Raw genomic sequence first — 20177 nt, 5'->3', positions numbered from 1 at the left:
TGAAGGCGGGGCTAGAAGCCCACGGCTTCTCATCCGCCTCTAAGATTCTTGGACTACCTGGAGGTCTGCACCGCCTCTCGAGGCTAAGTGATTGGATGGACGGCTGAGGGCAGGGGTGGGGGCGGTCCCAGAAGAGGCGGAGACAGATCTGGAGGAAGGGAGGAAGTAAGAGTTTGCCGCCACTGGTTTGTAACCTTTACTCAGAAGGGAAAGTATCATGTGATTAACGGGCATTTTTATTTTCTTCTCGGTGCTGGGCTTCTTTCTTCTAATGTCTCTAGTAAGTGAGTAAGCGCGCACATGGGGGGCTTGTAATGAGAGTGAGACCTCTGCATCCGTAAGCTCCGGAAAGCCCTGAAGCCTAGGGGCCCCGTTTGTGTGCGCCGCGTGTGCGTGTTTGTGTGTATACAGGCGTGCACAAATGTATGTATGTATGAGTATGTACTCGCGTATATTATAAGTATGTGCATGTGTGTGTGCGTGCCCAGAACTTGGGAAAACATGGTCAAGGAAACTTTGAGCTTATGGGGTTTTTTAGGAGGTTTTTTTTTTCCTCTGTAGAAATGATGCTTTTCATTCTTCGGTTTTTGTCCCCACTTAGTCTACTGGCTGAGAAGCTACAATGTATCCGACCCTGGCCGGAGACCTAGTCCACAACCATGCTCACCTTGTTTTTTAAGTGTGTGCTATTTTGGCCCAAGTATCAAAGCACGGTACACGGCGCTATACACACACACACACACACACACACACACACATATTCAAATACGTGTCCAGAATTTTGGTCACTTTTGTCTTGTATTAAACCATGTCCTTAGGTGTTGGGACTGAATGATTTTTAAGGGACCCATCCTTATCCAAATTAATGATCTTGTGTTATTGTTGAACCGTATTGACTGGTATACTGAGAAAGGTATTCCTATTTGAGTAAACTAAACTTTAATTTTGAGTAAACTTTAAACTTCCCAGTTTGGGTTTAAAACAAAAACTTCGTATAAAAAAGATCCTATTCCTCTGCCAACTTATGTTATTTTAGAGATAGAAAACCGTACATTTAGCAAAAGACGATTTATTTTAACATACTAATTTAAGAGTGTGCTTACTATAAGGCATTTTTAGATATTCAGGGAAAGATGATAGTAAGAGTGTTCTAATATTACCTTTTTGGGAAACTGCATTCCAAAAGAAAGTTGGGGTTTAGAGGAGGCAATAACAATGGCAATGGCGTGCCAAGTACTTTGCAGTCATTTCAATTGATCTTTAAAAACCCTGGGAGGTAGCTGCCTTTATAACCCCCATTTTGCAGATGAGGAAACTGAAGCAATGGAGTTTAAGTGACTTCTTAGAGTTACAGATAGTATTTATGGTATCAAAGTTGAAGAAATAGTCCAGTAAGTGAAAATGTATATATTATAAGAATTTTCTAAGTAAAAAAGCCAGCATAAATAAATGACATGGAAGCAGGATAGTGACTGTAGGGAATAAGGAATAATTTATTTTGTCTAAAGTACTATATACAGATTAAATTGTGGTGAGTTTGGAAAACAAACTTAAACTTGTTGAGATCAGAGATTGTTTTACCTTTCTGTTTGTATCTCCAGTGCTCATAATACCTAGCATATAGCAGCCATCTATTAAAAAAAAATACTCCTTGGTTAAGTGATAAAGAGCCAGATTGAGAAATTTAGATTTTATTCTGTAGGTAGTGGGAAGCTATTGTAAGTTTTTGAAAAATGGGATGATATCAGAACTAAGAAAGGAAAATCATTGTATTATATGTTGGGGCAGGGGGTAGAAATTGAATATAGAAATGGAAATACTTCTTCACGATAATGGCTATTTTGATTGCTCTAGAATTTTTATAGGAATCCAAATTGTTTCTTTTATGGAGAAAATTTTTTCCCCCAGCCATATTTTTTTTTTTTTAAGTTCTCATTTAAATTTCAGTATTTTTCTCTTAATTCTTGCTCTCTGTCAACTCTTCCCTCACTGTGAAATGATGAAGACCAGGATATGATGCAATTGCAATAGAAAGGATTCTGGATTTGGAGTCAAAAGGACCCATAGAGAATAACAAGAGGAGGGGGAATTAGCATTTATGTTGGGCCTACTTTCTGTCAGACACCATGCAAAGAACTTTCCTCACAATGACCCTCTCAGAAAGATGGAATTCTCAGTATATAGAAGAGGAAACTCAGGTAAATAGAAGTTAACTTTCTTGATTTGAATGCAAGTCTTCTTGACTATAAGCACAACATGCTTATCAGTGGCACCACTTAATTCCCTAAGATAGAAATTTACTAGGAAGAAGTGTGATCTAAGAATCAATTAGTAATATAAATTAATGATATAAGACTTGTACAGAAAGGGAGAGACCACTTCTAGTTGGAGTGTTCCTGGGAAACAGTTAAAGAAGGTGGTGTTTTTAAGTTGGGTTTTAAAAGAAGAGTTTTCAAGTGGAGATGAGGATGAGGATATTTCCAAGATTGAAAAATATATTGAATTAAAATATAGAGGTAGATAAATGCAATAGGGAAAGAAATGTTTGAAAAAAAAAAAAAAAAAGTAACCCAGATACTTTAGATGAGGAAAATAAAGGCTTTAGAGGTAGCATCTCTCACAGTGAGTCAAGAAGATCTGACTTCAAGAATCTGAGTTCAAAACCATCCTTAGATACTGTTGGGATTCAAGGGGGACCTGAAAATACTGAGATTCCAGACTAGTGTTGCAAGGTATCTCAAAAGACTTTTCAGATCCCATCTGCAAGTCAAGGGACAAAACTTATTATTAATTGTAATGCCAATTAAAGCAGGCTAAAGAAGTTAGCAAAGAATCAAGAGCATGAAGGTAAATTTTTAGGGAAAACTTAGAGAAAGCAGGTGTTTGATATTACTGATATGCTAATTTTATGCTGAGAGTTGGAGTTGTCTGGTTCTGACTTTGTATGATGATTGCACCTCTATAGTTCTCTGTGCAGAGATGGTGGGGAGGATCTTCCGAAGGTGTGTTTTTAAGCCTGAAACATCACTAGGTCAAATGGCAGGCACTCAATTTTGTTCTGCACCTAGTTAACTTAAAGCACTTCATTATTGTTGCTCACTCGTTTCAGAAACTCTATGATCACTGACCAACAGACTGTTATCTGACAATCAGCAATATTTCTGGCCATACCATCCTGGTCAGATAGAAATACATGCTTTTTAATTAAATCACTCCCAAGGCCGGGTGACTATATCATTTCCTCCTCAAGCAGTTGGGACCCAAATTCTTTTGAGGGAAGGGATGAAAATCATTTTCCAGAGCTGCTTCAGTCTGAAAAGGGAGGGAGGGAGGGACATAAGAGTTGGCCCTGCCTAAGAAGATCTAGGTCGAGGAGGGTAGGTGCTAAGGGGTGCTGAGTCTCAGGACAGCATCCAAGTTGAGCAAGTAGTTGGAGATACATGACTTGAAGAGACAAAGCTCACAAAAAGGTTGAATAAAGGCATAGAAACTTGAGTAACAACACCCTTGCAGGTAGAGGCTTTAAACGCCTAGGTTAAAATACTTGGGAGGTACTTGAATTGCAGAACAATACATATCAAATAAAGCATTTTTAAGAAAACATGTTTGTACCACAGGACAAAACAGTACAAACAGAAATTATCTTCACACTAGTACTCGTGTGAAACTTGTACAAGTAACAAACTTGAATAAAATTGACTTTTTCATTGATGTAACACAAAATATCCTATTAAGTTATATTCCTCTAAGAAAACTGATTGCACTGAAATTGTCTTCTCTATATTATAATAATATAATATAGAAAATTGAGGTCCAACAAGAAGGGACTTCATTATTCTTTTTTAATTCACCTTCTTTTTGCCTGACCGTTCCTTCTCAGTCTCTTTTGCAGAATCATCATTGATTACTATACTCTTCTCTGTGGTTGTGTATTATTTTGCAACTTTGTACTTTTCTCTTTCCTTAGTCTGTTCAACTGTATCTAACTTACATGAATTATCTCTGTGCAAATGACTCCCAAATCCAAATATCAGGTCTCTTGCTCAGGCTCCAATTCCATATCACTAGTTGCTTGTGGACATTTAAATCTGGATCCCCCATAGTCATCTCAAACTCAGATGTCCAAAACAAACTTATTATCTTTCCAGTAAAACTATTCTTGATTCTATTAAGGATATTACTTCCTTCTAGTCACCCAGATTCATAATCTCGTATCAGTCTTCAAGTCTTCACATTCCCTCACAAGTTATAGTGATTTTTTTTTTCCTACAGTATCTCTTGTGTTTGCACATTTCTCTCCCTTCACCTGGTCAACTCTTTGTCATCTCTCATCTAGACTATTTCAATCCTCTTGATTGATCTCCTTGCATCAAGTATTCTCACAAATCAATTTCTACATATGTGCCAGAATGATTTTCTTTAAGCACAAGGATAGTCATGAAATTCCCTACTACATAAACTTCAGTGGTTTACTATTTCTATACTTGATACTTGATAAAAGCATCAAGATGTTCAAGGAGGATTAGTACTTCTAGTATGAGGGCTTGCTGAGCCCTTGTTAAGACTACTCATCCACTTTTGGTGTCCCCCCAGCACTCAACTCTCCCATAGCTTCAAGAAGCTGGAGCATCATAATGGGCACAGCCAGTAAAATTGCCTTGGGAGATGGTTTAGGATAATAGACCAGCCACAAATCCAGTGGTGAGTTAGGAGGTTTTCTATCCAAACCATTTGAAGATATCCTCCTTAGAATAGGCAAATGAGAACAATTTGTTTCAGTGGCCATGAAGGCAAGTGATACAGACACTTGAGCCCTTAAAGTTTGATCAAAAAATGAAAACACCAAGGCCTTCCAGTGTGTCTTTGGTTATCACTTGTTGCCTGACTCTTGTATTGCCACTGGACTTCAGTGACTCTGGAAGAGAGAATGAGGCTGGCAACTTTGTGCAACCCTTCCTTAAATTCAATTTATGCATGAATCAAAACATCATTTTGCAATATCATTACCCTCTTTGGAAAAGGAAAGAACAAAACAATGAACAAACAGTTTTAAGTCGCTCAAAAAATATGGATTTAAAAACTTCCCGCCCTGGGGCTGGGGTTAAGTGATTTGCCCAGGGTCACAGAGCTAGGAAGTATTAAGTGTCTGAGAACAGATTTGAACTCTGCTCCTTCTGGACTTAAAAAAATTTTTTTTTTAATTTTAATTTTATTTTATAATTATAACTTTTTTTTGACAGTACATATGCATGGGTAACTTTTTACAACATTATCCCTTGCACTTACTTCTGTTCAGATTTTTTCCCTTCTTCTCCCAACCCCCTCCCCTAGATGGCAGGCAGTCTTATACATGTTAAATATATTATAATATATTCTAGATACAATATATGTGTGTAGAACCGAATTTCTTGTTGCACAGGAAGAATTGGATTCAGAAGGTAAAAATAACAGTTTACACTCATTTCCCAATGTTCCTTTTCTGGATGTAGCTGATTCTGTTTATCACTGATCAATTGGAATTGGATTAGCTCTTCTCATGTTGAAGATATCCACTTCCATCAGAATACATCCTTGTACAGTATCATTGTTGAAGTGTATAATGATCTTCTGGTTCTGCTCGTTTCACTTAGCATCAGTTGATGTAAGTCTCTCCAAGCCTCTCTGTATTCCTCCTGTTGGTCATTTCTTACAGAACAATAATATTCCATAACATTCATATACCATAATTTACCCAACCATTCTCCAATTGATGGACATCCATTCAACTTCCAGCTTCTAGCCACTATGAAAAGGGCTGCCACAAACATTTTGGCACATACAGGTCCCTTTCCCTTCTTTAGTATTTCCTTGGGATATAAGCCCAGTAGTAGCACTGCTGGATCAAAGGGTATGCACATTTTGATAACTTTTTGGGCATAATTCCAGATTGCTCTCCAGAATGGTTGGATTCTTTCACAACTCCACCAACAATGCATCAGTGTCCCAGTTTTCCCACAGCTGAGGCCTCCAACATTCATCGTTATTTGTTCCTGTCATCTTAGCCAATCTGACAGGTGTGTAATGATATCTCAGAGTTGTCTAAATTTGCATTTCTCTGATCAATAGTGATTTGGAACACTCTTTCATATGAGTGGAAATAGTTTTAATTTCATCATCTGAAAATTGTCTGTTCATATCCTTTGACCATTTATCAATTGGAGAATGGCTTGATTTCTTATAAATTAAAGTCAATTCTCTGTGTATTTTGGAGATGAGGCCTTTATCAGAACCTTTAACTGTAAAAATGTTTTCCCAATTTGTTACTTCCCTTCGAATCTTGTTTGCATTAGTTTTGTTTGTGCAGAAACTTTTTAATTTGGTGTAATCAAAATTTTCTATTTTGTGATCAATAATAGTCTCTAGTTCTCCCTTGGACACAAATTCCTTCCTCCTCCACAAGTCTGAGAGGTAGACTATCCCATGTTCCTTCAATTTATTTATGATTTCGTTCTTCATGCCTAAATCTTGGACCCATTTTGTTCTAATCTTAGTATGTGGTGTTAAATGTGGGTCCATGCCTAGTTTCTGCCATACTAATATCCAGTTTTCCCAGCAGTTTTTGTCAAATAATGAATTCTTATCCCAAAATTTGGGATCTTTGGGTTTGTCAAACACTAGATTGCTATGTTTATTCACTATCTTGCCCTGTGAACCTGACGTATTCCACTGATCAACTAGTCTATTTCTTAGCCAATACCAAATAGTTTTGGTGACTGTTGCTTTATAATACAGTTCTAGATCAGGTACAGCTAGACCACCTTCACTTAATTTTTTTTTTTTTTTCATTACTTCCCTTGAAATTCTCGACCTTCTGTTGTTCCATATGAATTGTGTTGTTATTTTTTCTAGGTCATTAAAATAGTTTCTTGGAAGTCTGATTGGTATAGCACTAAATAAATAGATTAGTTTAGGGAGTATTGTCATCTTAATTATATTCGTTCGGCCTATCCAAGAGCACTGAGTGTCTTTCCAATTATTTAAATCTGACTTTATTTTTGTGGCAAGTGTTTTGTAATTTTGCCCATATAATTCCTGACTTTCCTTTGGTAGATATATTTCCAAATATTTTATGCTATCGACCGTTATTCTGAATGGAATTTCTCTTTGTATCTCTTGCTGTTGGATTGTGTTGGTAATGTATAAAAATGCTGAGGATTTATGTGGATTTATTTTGTATCCTGCAACTTTGCTAAAATTCTGAATTATTTCTAATAGCTTTTTAGCAGAGTCTTTGGGGTTCTCTAAGTATACCATCATGTCATCTGCAAAGAGTGATAGTTTGATTTCCTCATTTCCTACTCTACTTCCTTGAATCTCTTTCTTGGCTCTTATTGCCGAGGCTAGAGCTTCTAGTACTATATTGAATAGTAATGGTGATAGTGGGCAACCTTGTTTCACTCCTGATCTTACAAGGAAAGGTTCCAGTTTATCGCCATTACATATGATGTTTACTGAAGGTTTTAAATATATGCTCGTTATTAAGAAATAGTCCATTTATTCCTATACTCTCAAGCGTTTTTAGTAGGAATGAATGTTGGATTTTATCAAATGCTTTTTCTGCATCTTTTGAGATGATCATATGGTTTTTGTTAATTTGGTTATTGATATAGTTGATAATGCTAATAGTTTTCCTAATATTGAACCAGCCCTGCATTCCTGGTATAAATCCCACTTGGTCATAGTGTATTATCCTGGGGATGATTTTCTGAAATCTATTTGCTAATATCTTATTTAAGATTTTAGCATCAATATTCATTAAGGAAATTGGTCTATAGTTTTCTTTCTCAGTTTTCGATCTACCTGGTTTAGGTATCAGTACCACATCTGTGTCATAGAAGGAATTTGGTAGGACTCCTTCAATCCTTATTTTTTCAAATAGTTTACATAGCACTGGAGTTAGTTGTTCTTTAAATGTTTGGTAGAATTCACATGTAAATCCATCTGGTCCTGGGGACTTTTTCTTAGGGAGTTGGTTAATAGGTTGTTCTATTTCTTTTTCTGAGATGGGACTATTTAGACTACTTCTTCCTCTGTTAATCTGGGCAAGCTATATTTTTGAAGGTATTGTTCCATTTCATTTATCGAATTTATTGGCATAAAGTTGAGCAAAGTAGCTCCTAACTATTGTTCTAATTTCCTCTTCATTCTTTCACCCTTTTCATTTTCAAGACTAACAATTTGCTTTTTCTCTTTCCTTTTTTTAATCAGGTTTACTAAGGGTTTGTCTATGTTGGTTTTTTCATAGAACCAACTCTTAGTTTTATTAATTAATTCAATAGTTTTTTTACTTTCAATTTTATTAATCTCACCTTTTATTTTTTGAATTTCAAGTTTTGTCTTTGTCTGGGGGTTTTTAATTTGTTCCTTTCTAGCAATTTTAGTTGTAAGCTCAATTAACCGGTGGCTCTCTCTTTCTCTATTTTATGCAAGTAGGCCTGTAGAGATATAAAACTTCCCCTTATTACTACCACACATTTTGGTATGATGTTTCATTCTTGTCATTTTCTTGGGTGAAATTATTAATTATGTCTATGATTTGCTCTTTTACCCAATCATTCTTTAGTGTAAGATTATTTAGTTTCCAATTATTTTTTGGTCTGTTTTCCCCTGGCTTTTTATTAAATGTAATTTTGATTGCATTGTGGTCTGAAAAGGATGCATTTACTATTTCTGCCTTACTGCATTTGATTTTGAGGGTTTTATGCCTTAATATATGATCAGTTTTTGTATAGGTTCCATGAACTGCTGAGAAGTATACTCCTTTTTGTCTCTATTTAGCTTTCGCCAAAGATCTATCATATCAAACTTTTCTAGTATTATATTTACCTCTTTGACTTCTTTCTTATTTATTTTGTGGTTTGATTTATCTAATTCTGAGAGTGCAAGGTTGAGATCTCTCACTATTATAGTTTTGCTATCTATTTCTTCTTGCAGCTCTCTTAATTTCTCTTTTAAGAATTTAGATGCTGCACCACTTGGTTTATATATGTTTAGTACTGATACTGCTTCATTGTTGATGCTACCCTTTAGCAGGATATAATGCCTTTCCTTATCTCTTTTAATTAGATCAATTTTTGTTTTTGCTTGATCTGAGATGAGGATGGCTTCTCCTGCTTTTTTGGCTTTGCCTGAAGCATAGTAGATTCTGCTCCACCCTTTTACTTTTAGTTTGAATGTATCACCCTGTTTCAGGTGTGTTTCCTGTAAACAACATATAGTAGGATTCTGACTTTTAATCCAGTCTGCTAACTGCTTCCTCTTTGTGAGGCAGTTTGCCCTATGCACATTTATGGTTAGAATGACTAATTCTATATTGCTTGCCATCCTATTAACCCCTGCTTATGCTTTTCCCTTTTCCTTCCCTCTTACCCCCCTACCCAGTATTCAACTTGTGAACACCACTTGCTTTTCACAGCCCTCCCTTTTTAGGATCCCTCCCCCACCTTAAAATTCCTCCCCTTATTTTACCCCTTTTCCTCACAATTTCTGTTTTCCCTTCCCCTTAGCTTACTCCTTCCCTCTTACTTTTCAATGAAGTGGAAGAAGTTTCACCATAAATCGAGTATGTCTATTGATACACACTATGTTCATCTCCCTCCTTTCTTTGTCTCATATATAATAGGTTACCCTTGCCTCTTCATGAGATGTAGTACCACCACTTTACACTTTTTTATGATATAATTTCCTTTCCACCTCTAGTTTCTAAGACAAATTATACATGTGTTCTTTACATATCTTTATAGCAGAAATATAGTTCTCAAGATTTCTTTTTACCTTTTTAGAAATCTCTTGAGTTCTGTATTTGAAGATCAAACATTTTATGTAGGTCTGGTTTTTTCATCAAGAATAGATGGAATTCATTTATTTCGTTAAATGTCCATCTTCTTCTCTGGAAAACGATGCTCATTTTTGCTGGGTAAGTTATTCTTGGCTGCATAGAAAGTTCCTTAGAGTTTCGGAATATCATTTTCCAGGCCCTTCGTTCTTTTAATGTGGACGCTGCTAGATCCTGGGTTATCCTTATTGTGGCTCCTCCATATCTGAATTGATTTTTTCTAGCAGCTTCCAGTATTTTTTTCATTGTCTGATGGTTCTTGAACTTGGCCACTATATTTCTTGGTGTTTTGATTTTAGGGTCCCTTTCAGTAGGTGATTGATGAATTTTTTCAATGTCTATTTTATCCTCTGTTTACAAAACATCTGGGCAGTTCTCTTTGATAATTTCCTTCAAAATAGTGTCCAAGCTCTTTTTTTCCTCACATTTTTCAGGGAGTCCGATTATTCTCAAATTGTCTCTCCTGGATCTGTTTTCCAGGTCTGTTATCTTTCTTTTTTTTTTTTTTTTTTTTTTTTTTTTTTAAAGTACAAATCCTTTATTATCTCATTCACAATCTAGTTTCCTTGCCTGGGGCTCAGACTAGCTTTTTTTTTTTTTTTTTTTTTTTTTTAATTTTTTATTTTATTTTATAATTATAACATTTTTTTGACAGTACATATGCATGGGTAATTTTTTACAACATTATCCCTTGCACTTACTTCTATTCAGATTTTTTCCCTTCCTCCCCCAACCCCCTCCCCCAGATGGCAAGCAGTCTTATATATGTTAAATATATTACAGTATATTCTAGATACAATATATGTGTGTAGAACCGAAATTTTTGTTGCACAGGAAGAATTGGATTCAGAAGGTAAAAATAACAGTTTACATTCATTTCCCAGTGTTCCTTTTCTGGATGTAGCTGGTTCTGTCCATCATTAATCAATTGGAATTGGATTAGCTCTTCTCTATGTTGAAGAAATCCACTTCCATCAGCATACATCCTCGTACAGTATCATTGTTGAAGTGTATAATGATCTTCTGGTTCTGCTCGTTTCACTCAGCATCAGTTGATGTAAGTCTCTCCAAGCCTCTTTGTATTTCTCCTGTTGGTCATTTCTTATAGAACAATAATATTCCATAACATTCATATACCATAGTTTACCCAACCATTCTCCAATTGATGGACATCCATTCATCTTCCAGCTTCTAGCCACTATGAAAAGGGCTGCCACAAACATTTTGGCACATACAGGACCCTTTCCCTTCTCTAGTAGTTCCTTGGGGTATAAGCCCAGTAGTAGTATGGCTGGGTCAAAGGGTATGCACATTTTGATAACTTTTTGGGCATAATTCCAGATTGCTCTCCAGAATGGTTGGATTCTTTCACAACTCCACCAACAATGCATCAGTGTCCCAGTTTTCCCACAGCCCCTCCAACATTCATCGTTATTTGTTCCTGTCATCTTAGCCAATCTGACAGGTGTGTAATGATACCTCAGAGTTGTCTTAATTTGCATTTCTCTGATCAATAGTGATTTGGAACACTCTTTCATATGAGTGGAAATAGTTTTAATTTCATCATCTGAAAATTGTCTGTTCATATCCTTTGACCATTTATCAATTGGAGAATGGCTTGATTTCTTATAAATTAAAGTCAATTCTCTGTATATTTTGGAGATGAGGCCTTTATCAGAACCTTTAACTGTAAAAATTTTTTCCCAATTTGTTACTTCCCTTCTAATCTTGTTTGCATTAGTGTTGTTTGTGCAGAAACTTTTTAATTTGGTGTAATCAAAATGTTCTATTTTGTGATCAATAATGGTCTCTAGTTCTCCCTTGGACACAAACTCCTTCCTCCTCCACAAGTCTGAGAGGTAAACCATCCCATGTTCCTCCAATTTATTTATGATTTCGTTCTTTATGCCTAAATCTTGGACCCATTTTGATCTAATCTTAGTATGTGGTGTTAAATGTGGGTCCATGCCTAGTTTCTGCCATACTAATTTCCAGTTTTCCCAGCAGTTTTTGTCAAATAATGAATTCTTATCCCAAAATTTGGGATCTTTGCGTTTGTCAAAGATTAGATTGCTATTTTTATTCACTATCTTGCCCTGTGAACCTAACCTATGCCACTGATCAACTAGTCTATTTCTTAGCCAATACCAAATGGTTTTGGTGACTGTTGCTTTATAATATAGCTTTAAATCAGGTACACTTAGACCACCTTCCTCTGACTTTTTTTTCATTAGTTCCCTTGCAATTCTCGAACATTTATTCTTCCATATGAATTTTGTTGTTATTTTTTCTAGGTCATTAAAATAGTTTCTTGGGAGTCTGATTGGTATAGCACTAAATAAATAGATTAGTTTGGGGAGTATTGTCATCTTTATTATATTCGCTCGGCCTATCCAAGAACATTGAATGTCTTTCCAATTATTTAAATCTGACTTTATTTTTGTGGCAAGTGTTTTGTAATTTTGCTCATATAATTCCTGACTCTCCTTTGGTAGATATATTCCCAAATATTTGATACTATCGACTGTTATTTTGAATGGAATTTCTCTTTGTATCTCTTGCTGTTGGATTGTGTTGGTAATGTATAAAAATCCTGAGGATTTATGTGGATTTATTTTGTATCCTGCGACTTTGCTAAAATTCTGAATTATTTCTAATAGCTTTTTAGCAGAGTCTTTGGGGTTCTCTAAGTATACCATCATGTCATCTGCGAAAAGTGACAATTTGATTTCTTCATTTCCTACTCTGATTCCTTGGATCTCTTTCTCGGCTCTTATTGCCAAGGCTAGAGTTTCTAGTACTATATTGAATAGTAATGGTGATAGTGGGCAACCTTGTTTCACTCCTGATCTTACAGGGAAAGGTTCTAGTTTATCACCATTACATATGATGTTTACTGAAGGTTTTAAATATATGCTCCTTATTATTTTAAGGAATAGTCCATTTATTCCTATACTCTCAAGCGTTTTTAGTAGGAATGGATGTTGGATTTTATCAAATGCCTTTTCTGCATCTATTGAGATGATCATATGGTTTTTATTAATTTGATTATTAATATGGTCAATTATACTAATAGTTTTCCTAATATTAAACCAGCCCTGCATTCCTGGTATAAATCCCACTTGGTCATAGTGTATTATCCTGGGGATGATTTTCTGAAGTCTATTTGCTAATATCTTATTTAAGATTTTAGCATCAATATTCATTAAGGAAATTGGTCTATAGTTTTCTTTCTCAGTTTTCGATCTACCTGGTTTAGGTATCAGTACCATGTCTGTGTCATAGAAGGAATTTGGTAGGACTCCTTCAATCCCTATTTTTTCAAATAGTTTACATAGCATTGGAGTTAGTTGTTCTTTAAATGTTTGGTAGAATTCACCTGTAAATCCATCTGGTCCTGGGGACTTTTTCTTAGGAAGTTGGTTAATAGCTTGGTCTATTTCTTTTTCTGAGATGGGACTATTTAGACTAGTTACTTCTTCCTCTGTTAATCTGGGCAAGCTATATTTTTGAAGGTATTCTTCCATTTCATTTAAGTTATCGAATTTATCGGCATAAAGTTGAGCAAAGTAGCTCCTAAGTATTGTTCTAATTTCCTCTTCATTAGTGGTGAGTTCACCCTTTTCATTTTCAAGACTATCAATTTGCTTTTTCTCTTTCCTTTTTTTAATCAGGTTTACTAAGGGTTTGTCTATTTTGTTGGTTTTTTCATAAAACCAACTCTTAGTTTTATTAATTAATTCAATAGTTTTTTTACTTTCAATTTTATTAATCTCACCTTTTATTTTTTGAATTTCAAGTTTTGTGTTTGTCTGGGGGTTTTTAATTTGTTCCTTTTCTAGCAATTTTAGTTGTAAACCCAATTCGTTGGCCCTCTCTTTCTCTATTTTATGCAAGTAGGCCTGTAGAGATATAAAACTTCCCCTAATTACTGCTTTGGCTGTATCCCACACATTTTGGTATGATGTCTCATTATTGTCATTTTCTTGGGTGAAGTTATTAATTATGTCTATGATTTGCTGTTTTACCCAATCATTCTTTAGTATAAGATTATTTAGTTTCCAATTATTTTTTGGTCTATTTTCCCCTGGCTTTTTATTAAATGTTATTTTGATTGCATTATGGTCTGAAAAGGATGCATTTACTATTTCTGCCTTACTGCATTTGATTTTGAGGTTTTTATGCCCTAGTATATGATCAATTTTTGTATAGGTTCCATGAACTGCTGAGAAGAAAGTATATTCCTTTCTGTCTCCATTTAGCTTTCGCCAAAGATCTATCATATCAAACTTTTCTAGTATTCTATTTACCTCTTTGACTTCTTTCTTATTTATTTTGTGGTTTGATTTATCTAATTCTGAGAGTGCAAGGTTGAGATCTCCCGCTATTATAGTTTTGCTATCTATTTCCTCTTGCAGCTCTCTTAATTTCTCTTTTAAGAATTTAGATGCTGCACCACTTGGTGCATACATGTTTAATATTGATATTGCTTCACTATTGATGCTTCCCTTTAGCAGGATATAATGCCCTTCCTTATCTCTTTTAATTAAATCAATTTTTGTTTTTGCTTGATCTGAGATGAGGATGGCTACTCCTGCTTTTTTGGTTTTGCCTGAAGCATAATAGATTCTGCTCCACCCTTTTACTTTTAGTTTGAATGTCTCATCCTGTTTCAGGTGTGTTTCCTGTAAACAACATATAGTAGGATTCTGACTTTTAATCCAGTCTGCTAACTGCTTCCTCTTTATGAGGCAGTTTGCCCCATTCACATTTATGGTTAGAAGGACTAATTCTATATTGCTTGCCATCCTATTAACCCCTGCTTATGCTTTTCCCCTTTCCTTCCCTTTTACCCTCCTATCCAGTATTAAACTGGTAAACACCACTTGCTTTTCACAGCCCTCCCTTTTTAGGATCCCTCCCCCACCTTAAAGATCCTCCCCTTATTTTACCCCTTTTCCTCGAAATTACTGTATTCCCTTCCCCTTAGCTTACTCCTTCCCTTTCACTTTTCAATGAAGTGGAAGAAGTTTCACCATAAATCGAATATGTCTATTGATACACGCTATGTTCATCTCCCTCCTTTCTTTCTCTCAGATATAATAGGTTACCTTTGCCTCTTCATGAGATGTAGTACCACCACTTTATACTTTTTTATGATATAATCTCCTTTCCACCTCTAGTTTCTAAGACAAATTGTACATATGTTCTTTACATATTTTTTTGACAGAAGTATAGTTCTCAAGATTTCTTTTTACCTTTTTTAGAAGTCTCTTGAGTTCTGTATTTGAAGATCAAACCTTTTATGTAGGTCTGGTTTTTTCATCAAAAATAGATGGAATTCATTTATTTCGTTAAATGTCCATCTTCTTCCCTGGAAAACGATGCTCATTCTTGCTGGGTAAGTTATTCTTGGCTGCATACCAAGTTCCTTAGCCTTTCGGAATATCATGTTCCAGGCCCTGCGTTCTTTTAATGTGGACGCTGCTAGATCCTGTGTTATCCTTATTGTGGATCCTCTATATCTGAATTGTTTTTTTCTAGCAGCTTCCAATATCTTTTCCTTTGTCTGATGGTTCTTGAACTTGGCCACTATATTTCTTGGCGTTTTGATTTTAGGGTCCCTTTCAGTAGGTGATCGATGAATTTTCTCAATGTCTATTTTACCCTCTGTTTCCAAAACGTCTGGGCAGTTCTCTTTGATAATTTCCTCGAAAATGGTGTCCAAGCTCTTTTTTTCCTCCCATTTTTCAGGGAGTCCGATTATTCTCAAATTGTCTCTCCTGGATCTGTTTTCCAGGTCTGTTGTCTTTCTGGTAAGGTACTTGACAGTCTTTTCAATTGTTTCATTTCTCTGGTTTTGCTTGACTCCCTCTTGGTTTCTCCTTGAGTCATTCATTTCTACTTGTTCCAGCCTAATTTTCAATGATGTATTTTCTTCACTCACTTTTTTTATATCTCTTTGTAATTGTCCAATTGAGTTTTTATCTTCTATGGAATTTTTTTCCATTTTATCCATTTTATTTTTTAGAGAGCTGATTTCTTTTTCCAGCTCACTAATCCTGTTTTCCTTGGAGTTGTTTACCTTTTCCAGCTCACTAATCTTGTTTCTCAATGATTTGATTTCTTTATCCATTCTGTCTTTGAATGCATGGGATGACTTTTCCAGGCTCTCTTGCCAAGCTTCCCTTTCCTTTTCCCATTTCTCTTCCAGCTCTCTTGTGAGAGCCTTTTTGATTTCCTCTATGAGGTTCTTTTGTATTGAGGAGCAGCTTATATCCCTCCCAGGGGATACATCTGGGGACAGTCTGTTCCTAGTCTCCTCAGCATTTGAAGTCTGCTCCCTCTCCACACAGAAGCTGTCAATGGTTAGAGCCCTTTTGAATTTTTTGTTCATTTTGTCAGAATAGGAATCAAAGAAAACAAACTGACAAGAGAAACAATTGGTCTGTTTTGCGGGGGATGGGGCTGGATGGTATTAATGGGCTTCCTCTACAGACTGGGGGTAGGGCAGCAGAGAGCCACTAACAGAACAGCAATGACTGTATTGAGTCTGCGCTCTGAGGCTCTGAGAACGCACCGAGTCAGTCCAGGTGGGGGTTGGGGGTGGCCGGGCTCTGAGAGACGCTGGCTTTCTGGGGTTTTAATCTTCACCTCCGGTGTTTACACCCTCTCCACCGCTCCTGGCTTGCTGCCAAGACGGAGCATTCACACTGGGGCAAAAGCCCTTTCACAGAAACGGCAGAGATCACACCCCTCCCCCTCTGGTCTGAGCTGTGTGAGCTGCCTGTCTTGCTCTGGCTGTCTGCCCTCAGTCTGCGCCCAGTCCGATTGACCCTCCCCCGAACAAACACAGACCTTTTCTGGCGACTTTCAAGGATGTCTTCTCTTGGTGATAATTTGTGGATTTCTTTCGGGGTCAAGCATTAAGTCAGAGGCTTGTCATGAAGTAAGTTCTGAGAGAAAACGAGGAGCTCAAGCAGCTGTCTGCCTCCACGCCGCCATCTTGGCCGGAAGTCCGGTCTGTTATCTTTCTAATAAGGTACTTGACATACTTTTCAATTGTTTCCTTTCTGTAGTTTTGCTTGACTACCTCTTGGTTTCTCCTTGAGTCATTCATTTCTACTTGTTCCAGTCTAATTTTCCATGATGTATTTTCCTCACTCACTTTTTTAATATCTTTTTGTAATTGTCCAATTGTGTTTTTAAGTGAGTTGTTTTCTTCTATGGATTTTTTTTCCATTTTATTTTTTAGAGAGCTGATTTCTTTATCCAGCTCACTAATCTTGTTTTCCTTGGAGTTGTTTACCTTTTCCAGCTCACTAATCTTGTTTTCCTTGGAGTTATTTATATTTTCCAATTCACTAATCCTGTTTTCCTTGGAGTTGTTTGCCTTTTCTAATTCACTAATTTTATTTCTCAATGATTTGATCTCTTTATCCACTCTGGATAACTTCTCCAGCCTCTCTTTCCAAGCTTCCCTTTCCTTTTCCCATTTCTCTTCTAGCTCTCTTGTGAGAGCCTTTTTGATTTCCTCTATGAGGTTCTTTTGTATTGAGGAGCAGCTCATATCCCCCTTAGGGGATTCCTCTGGGGACAGTCTGTTTTTAGTCTCCTCAATATTTGAAGTCTACTCTCTCTCCATACAGAAGTTATCAATGGTTAGAGCCCTTTTGAATTTTTTGTTCATTTTGTCAAGAGCAGAATGAAAGAAAACATTGATAAGAGAAACAATTGGTCTGTTTGGGGGGGATGGGGCTGGATGGTGTTAATGGGCTTCCTTGGAAGGGCAGCAGAGAGCCACTAACAGAACAGCTATGGCGCTCTGAGGCTCTGAGAACAGGCTGAGTCACTCCAAGGGGGTTGGGGGCGGCCGGTTCCGAGAGAAGAGAGATGCTAGCTTTCCGGGGTTTTAATCTTCACCTCTGGTGTTTACACCCTCTCTGCTGCTCCTGGCTTGCTGCCAAGACAGAATATCCACACTGGGGTAAGAGTCTTTTTGCAGAAACAGCAGAGATCGTACCCCTCCCCTCTCTGGTCTGTGCTGTGTGAGCTGTGTGTCTTGATCTTGCTACCTGCCCTCAGTCTGAGCCCAGTCTGTTTGACTCTCCCCCGAGCAAACACAGACCTTCTCTGGCGAATTTCAAGGATGTCATCTCTTGGTGATTATTTGTGGATTTCTTTTCTGGTCAAGCATTAACTCTGAGGCTTGTCATGAAGTAAGTTCTGAGAGTAAACACGGAGCTCAAGCAGCTGTCTGCCTCCACGCCGCCATCTTGGCTGCAAGTCCCTGGATTTAAAAACTTAAGGGCAAAGTACTGTGCTTGGTGGTAGTGATGGTGTGTGTGTGTGTGTGTGTGTGTGTGTGTGTGTGTGTGTGCATGCGTGTGCATAAGTGTGTTTATATATGGAGCTATGTCACTAGTCTCATTGAACCTATAGTCCATTTGGGGAAATAAATGGCGTGTACCAAAAAAAAAAAAAAATGATATAGAGGATACATGCTATAGAAGGGAGGAGATAAATCATTCACATCTAAGAGGAAAGATTTAAGATACTTTGGTAGGACATTCATAGTAGGAAATGATAGAAGGAGATTTCACAAGCTATATTTCAACGCATAATAGGGAGTAATAAGATTGTTTAGAGGAAGCAGAGCAACTTGGGCTTAGGAAGATCTGAGTTCAAATTCAGACTCAGATACTTTACCAGTTGTATGACCCTATGCAAGTCACTTAACTTATGTTTGCCTTAATTCATTGAAAAAGGAAATGACAGTTTTTGACAAAAAACAACACCCACCCTGGAGACTGTATTGATATGAAGATGGGAAGATTATCAAAGAAGTCTGAACAACAATAATAAGATTGTTTGCTTAGAACTAAGAATTTGGCTTGATTAGTATGAAGGATAAGGAGTGAATAGTAAGAATTTAGGCTGAGACTAGATTGAGGAAAGCTTTATAAGATTACTTTTGTGGTGATGTGTAATACAGATAAGAGGAAGGAGAGAGTGGAAACAAGGAGATCTGTTGGGAAGCTTATGTTGTCAACTAGGTGAGTCCTTGGAAAGTGTTATGGTATGTTATGTGTTAGGATAGCAGTAGGAATAGGAAGCATGAAAGATGTAAATTCAGAATCTTCAAAACTAACACTTTTTGAGATATGGGAGAAAGCTAATTGGATATGAAGAGGAAACCTGGGAAGAAGGAAGAATAAAAGATAATTGAATACCAAAGGAAATTGTGATACTATAAACAAGAAAATGAAAACAGTAATTATTTTGTGGAGGGTCAAAGGAGCAGGTTAGTCTGTGTGAATGTTAATTCAAGGCATTCACTACATTTGCGAATACCCTTGTTCCACTCAGCATTCACTATTGCCAATCTCTCCTAATTCCCAGGCCCTCAGAGAAATCTCCAGTCACGGCTTTTGCAGTGCTTACCAAGCTTACTTCTGTCTGAGGTCTTCAGAGATCTCATAGAAATGATGGTTTAGATTCACGGTAGAGCTCTTGAGAACAGCCATGTGCAAGCTCAAGACCTTTTATTCACATGTTCACATGCTGCCTAGCTGATCTCCTGCTGACTCTCACTGAACACCAGGCCAAAGAGGACCTACTTCCCACAGCTTAAATAGGGTCTGTGAAGTCACACACACAGCCAATCAGAGAAGGAGATGCCTCTCGTTAATGATGCGATCTCAATGTGGCCAGAGTTCCCACCATGAGGCCCTGTTTACTCACAGAAATCACTTCCTTGGATCTCAGGCAAAGCTTGTTCACTTCTATTTGCACTTGTACATGACCTGACCCTTACAAGTCTGGTTCTTAAGTTTTGGGCTTTAGACTTCATGAGTTCAAGACATAAAAATTTAAAAAACCCAAAAAAGAAGTTGGACCTGCTTTTGAAACTCACTTTTTTATGATGTGTTTTCATCTTACTATTTCTTATGTTTTCCCCAAATAGTTACATTTTTAAGAAGAATGAAGCAGTTGCCTGCTGCTACTGTTCGGCTCCTTTCAAGTTCTCAAGTGATCACTTCTGTGATCAGTGTTGTAAAAGAGCTAATAGAAAATTCACTGGATGCTGGTGCCACAAATATAGATGTTAAGCTGGTAAGTTTTCTTAACAATAAAAATAAGCCAGTAAAAGACCAAAGCAATTAAGACATTTTTTTTCATGTTAATGGATTATTATTTGCACACAAAAATCTGTTTTGTTTAAGGTAGTAAGGAAGACTTGAATTATTTCACATTCAGCACTAATTTAGCTGAAGAGTTTCAAAACTCACAGAAGAGGGTG

The 20177-nt window shown here is 36.8% G+C and overlaps 1 protein-coding gene across 1 annotated transcript in view; it reads left to right on the top strand.

The window, feature by feature from the left end:
* Positions 1-143: 143 nt before the first annotated feature.
* Positions 144-20177, top strand: part of PMS1 (PMS1 homolog 1, mismatch repair system component) — a 129173-nt gene continuing 109139 nt past the window's right edge. The window contains 2 exon segments of the mRNA XM_074302871.1: positions 144-280; positions 19842-19990. Of these exon segments, the coding sequence (XP_074158972.1) occupies positions 19859-19990 (132 nt within the window). The 5' untranslated portion in view covers positions 144-280; positions 19842-19858.

Source organism: Sminthopsis crassicaudata, chromosome 3 (genome assembly GCF_048593235.1).
Source record: "Sminthopsis crassicaudata isolate SCR6 chromosome 3, ASM4859323v1, whole genome shotgun sequence".
NCBI lineage: Eukaryota > Metazoa > Chordata > Mammalia > Dasyuromorphia > Dasyuridae > Sminthopsis > Sminthopsis crassicaudata.
The sequence above is the reverse complement of the archived record's forward strand: the minus strand, read 5'-3'. Positions and strand labels throughout refer to the sequence as shown.